Source organism: Triticum urartu, chromosome 2A (assembly GCF_056163025.1).
Source record: "Triticum urartu cultivar PI428250 chromosome 2A, HENAU_Tu73, whole genome shotgun sequence".
NCBI classification, from domain to species: domain Eukaryota; kingdom Viridiplantae; phylum Streptophyta; class Magnoliopsida; order Poales; family Poaceae; genus Triticum; species Triticum urartu.
In genome coordinates, this window is record NC_141874.1 from 145,375,537 (window position 1) to 145,379,520 (window position 3,984).

Here is a 3,984-nt window from a genome sequence, read left to right on the forward strand (position 1 = left end):
ATGATGCCTCGCAAAAATAAAGGAGATGGACCTATTGTGGTCTTGAGTGATGGTTGTTGAGTTAAGAGCGTGTGTTATATTTTCTTCTCCCGTTGCAACGCCCGGGCTCTTTTGCTAGTGAATAAAAAATGATATATCTAGATATATATTAGTTCTAGATACATCCTTTTTATCCGATAGACGAAGGGACTACTCTCTACTGTATTGTAATGTATTGAGTCATATACGAGTATACCATCACCTGTGGCAGTTAGTTGATTTTCCTTGTATGTTTCTACGACAAATTGTCACTTTTTCTGTTGTGCCTATAGATTTTAAGGTATGCTGATAAGGTTGTCAAGTTGTTTCTTTAAACTAACAGTTTTGCTAAAGCACATTTGAATGTGCCATAAGTATTGCACATCTAAATCGTATGTCATTGATCTTACATTAAGATTTGTGTGAATATTTTCTTTCTCTTTTTTCCTCTTTTTCTTTATGCTTGATTCATTCACTTAGATATGCAATAATTAGAGCACATTTAAATATGCCCTAGACACACCCTTAAACTAAACATGGAGAAAAATTAAGTATTGCCTGTCCTCTAAAATCATGTACGTACGACACACCATTTTTTCGGTTTGTAGCTTCGAGCAACAAAGTGCCCATATGTTGGTGGCATCAATCACTTTTACCATCTGTAAAGAGTATCTACAGCCAGACTTGACAAATCCGACCCTTCAAACGTCCGCGGACGCGTCTGACAAATTTCCAATCTCACAACCAGGAACCTCAATTAGCATATCTCAAATTCATGCAAACCCATGCAACTACGTAAACGATGTTACATCGTCCAGTTACTATAACATGCCATCGGACTACCAAAATTTGGCATGTTTGGCTATGATGGAGAAGATCATCCACGGCTGCCCTTGCACTTCCCAACGCCCTTGTCGTCCTTCTCGCGGAAGTACCGGTCGAAGATGGAGTAGGGATCAAGCCGGATCTACTCCATAGCCACAAGAACAATCAAACATGTCCTTAGAGGATTTCCATCTTGTTCTTGATAAGCTGGGACCAAGCAACAGTAATCTCCACCTTAGAGTCACCAATCTCACATATACCTCGACTTATGTTGCAATATTTGGTCCTAAACGTGAGACGGCTTTGCCTAGCAATGGCACCAGATTGTGAGTAAGCTTGTATGACAAATCGCAGGTTATGTCCCAGTTCTACAGAAACAACTTGCCTTCAGATCAACGTAACCAGCTGAGCCCATTGGCATTTCTCCATCAAATTCATGAGAATCAACCAACACAACATGCCTGGATAGGGGGTCCTTAACTTCCTGTGGTGGTGAGGAGCACATAATCCGGCCGCCGTATTCAAAAGGTGATGGCCACCCTTCAACAACACGGACACTCAAGATAGTAGCCTGGACGGTTTCTGTAAGTCCCTCAAAGCTTAACTCTACCGTGCAAAAGGAGTTGCTAAAGAGCGCTCTATCTGAACCTTCACGATCACCAGGGTAAGTCTGGAAGTGACTGATCAATGCTTTGTCACCAGACCATGTTGTGCCCTTTACTTTGAGTTGGATTTCGAAGTCAACATTGTCCACAGCCACAGTTGCACGAGATGGGCCAGTCAGGTGCAAAAAAGGATCCTGCAAGGATCATAATCGTCAGTATAGTTGAATGCAACAAACAACGACAGAAGAAGAAAAAGAAGGAGAAAATGAAGAACAAAATGGAAGACCGTATATTACATCTAGAGTGAGTTCTTGGTAGTCATCCCTTTGTCGAGCGAAGAGAATGTTACGGTTGTGATCTACGGCATCTCGGGCAGCGACGACCCCGTAGACATAGAGTGGCCACTTAAACTTTCCCTTTGTTTCAACAATCTTGACAGAGTAGATCTGCAAGGCGCTCACAGTGGTAGCAGTGTAGGGGATCAGTCCCAGCGTGCAATGTGTAAAGTGCATAGGACTCAATAAGGCTGCAGCACCAAATTAATCCAAGTGTTAGCCATGTTCCAACATGAATTACTTACTTATATGCAATGAATGAAGGAAGGAAGGACGGAAGGGAGGGGGGATCTGCTTGCATTGCCATTGTTGGAAGATGAATACGATGAGAAGGAATCAATGGGTGTTTAAGTTTACTTACTCATGTCTTCGAAGTCACTGCGGTCTCCCCATGCAGATTCCCAGCCTTTACGGCGTCTAGCAAACAACCTGTCCTCCATCTCCATCTCCTCTGCCTCGTCCTGATGTGAGACAGAGATCCAGTTTGGCGTGTCCTTATCATCCTGCTCCTGGACTTTGAGAAAGTTGGCTTGCATCTCTAATAGCAACTTCTCAAATTGGTCAGCCATCGCTAAATCCTCCGGGGTCATCTTCCCCTCGTCCTCCTCCTCCTCACATTCGAGCATCTTCAAATATTTGCGCATCTCCATGGTCATACCCCGCACTTCATGCTCCTCATCGGAATCCAGCACCATCACCACTGCCTTTGTGCTTGATTTGCTTTCATTGCTTGATTTGCCTTCATTGCTTGAATTGCCCTCATCCATCATCCTCGACGCATGTGTCTCCGTGCTTGATTGGCCTTCATTGCTTGATTTGCCTTCGCTGCTTGAATTGCCCCCGTCCATCATCCTCGACGCATGCGTCTCCGTGCTTGATTGGCCTTTATCTGTCATGGGATCAATCATCTCCATGTACTCCTTGTTACTCTGGTTCTCGTAGGAGTGGACAGTCGCCTGGTCGCAAAGGCCACTTATAGAATCCGCTGCCACGAAATGTACATCCTCCTCATCAGTCATCTGGCCATCAGGACAGTAGGCAGCCATCTGCGGCGTTTCCATGTTTGATTTACTAAGGCCCGTTGTCAGATCTGTTACCGATGCATCCACATGTTGCTTGGTTCCCTGGTTCTCAAAACAGTGGGTGCTGGATTTGCTTTTGTCCTCCTCGGTCCTCTGGTCCTCAACATTTTGGTCAGCCATCTTTTTATCTGCATTCGCGGTTGAATGTAATATATCCAGGGAGATCTTAGATAACCTCTGCGCGGCGTTTAACTGATCGAAGACCTTGTAATAGGAGATAACGGGGACACTAATTTTGGCCAGAATAGATGCCATGGATGCCATCTCGTCGCACAAGGCATCCGTCCGTTGCAATATATGACTGAATAAGCAGTTTAGGCGCTCGCCCTCGTCCTCACCGCCGTGGGGCAAATATACATGCTCGGAGTTGGATATGAATCCGGACGTGATCTCGCTCCTCAGGGACATGATCTTCCTCGCGATCTCAGGGTCGAATTGAAGAATGTCAGACTGCTTCTCCCTGAGCAAGTTCGCCAGGGATGCAATCTCCATGCTCAGGATCTCTGCTTGCAGCTTCCGATCCATCTCCCGAGGCGTCCTCACCTCTCCTCCCCCGCCGCCACCCGCCATCGATCTCTCTTCTCTTACTTTTTTGGTTGATTGAGATTGCTAACCAGGCTTGCCGTCTGGTATTCTCGCCGCCGCCGCCGCAGTCTCCGCCTCCGCCAAACTTAGGGTTTCTATGAGGAACGAACGGGGGCCGATTCTTTACGCTTATACAGTATTCATCTCACGCTCGACTCCGGCTCGGCCCGGCCCAGACAATCGAGACGGGCACGGGACACCGGCTCACTCGGATTTGCAAAGTGAGACAGTAACCAAACTCGGATTTGCCTAAGAAAACAAAGCCAGACTCAAAAAAAAAAAGGCAACTTTTTTTTTTCTGTAGCCAGTGCGGGTGGGGTGGGGAAGCTCCTTGCCAAATATCATTTCACGCTTAAACCAACTCTACTGACTCCCGTCCCTTTTCGGAAAAAAACCTCTAATAGCTCTCGTATCCGTGAACCAACCTGTGCCATCAGAGTTTAAATCATACACTTAATATTGGTGCTCGCATTACTTATGTATTTATTTCAGCCTTCCCGCGATATTCGTTCAATAGAAGGAGACGTTCCCGTC

At 45.9% G+C, this 3,984-nt stretch overlaps 1 protein-coding gene across 1 annotated transcript; it reads right to left on the bottom strand.

The window, feature by feature from the left end:
• Positions 1-521: 521 nt before the first annotated feature.
• On the bottom strand, positions 522-3,657 carry LOC125536380 (uncharacterized). The gene is made up of 3 exons (XM_048699592.2): positions 2,145-3,657; positions 1,745-1,974; positions 522-1,642 (listed from the first exon to the last, which is right to left on the bottom strand). The coding sequence occupies exons 1-3, from the start codon at positions 3,433-3,435 to the stop codon at positions 1,199-1,201; spliced, it is 1,965 nt and encodes a 654-aa protein (XP_048555549.2). The 5' UTR covers positions 3,436-3,657; the 3' UTR covers positions 522-1,198.
• Positions 3,658-3,984: the final 327 nt, after the last annotated feature.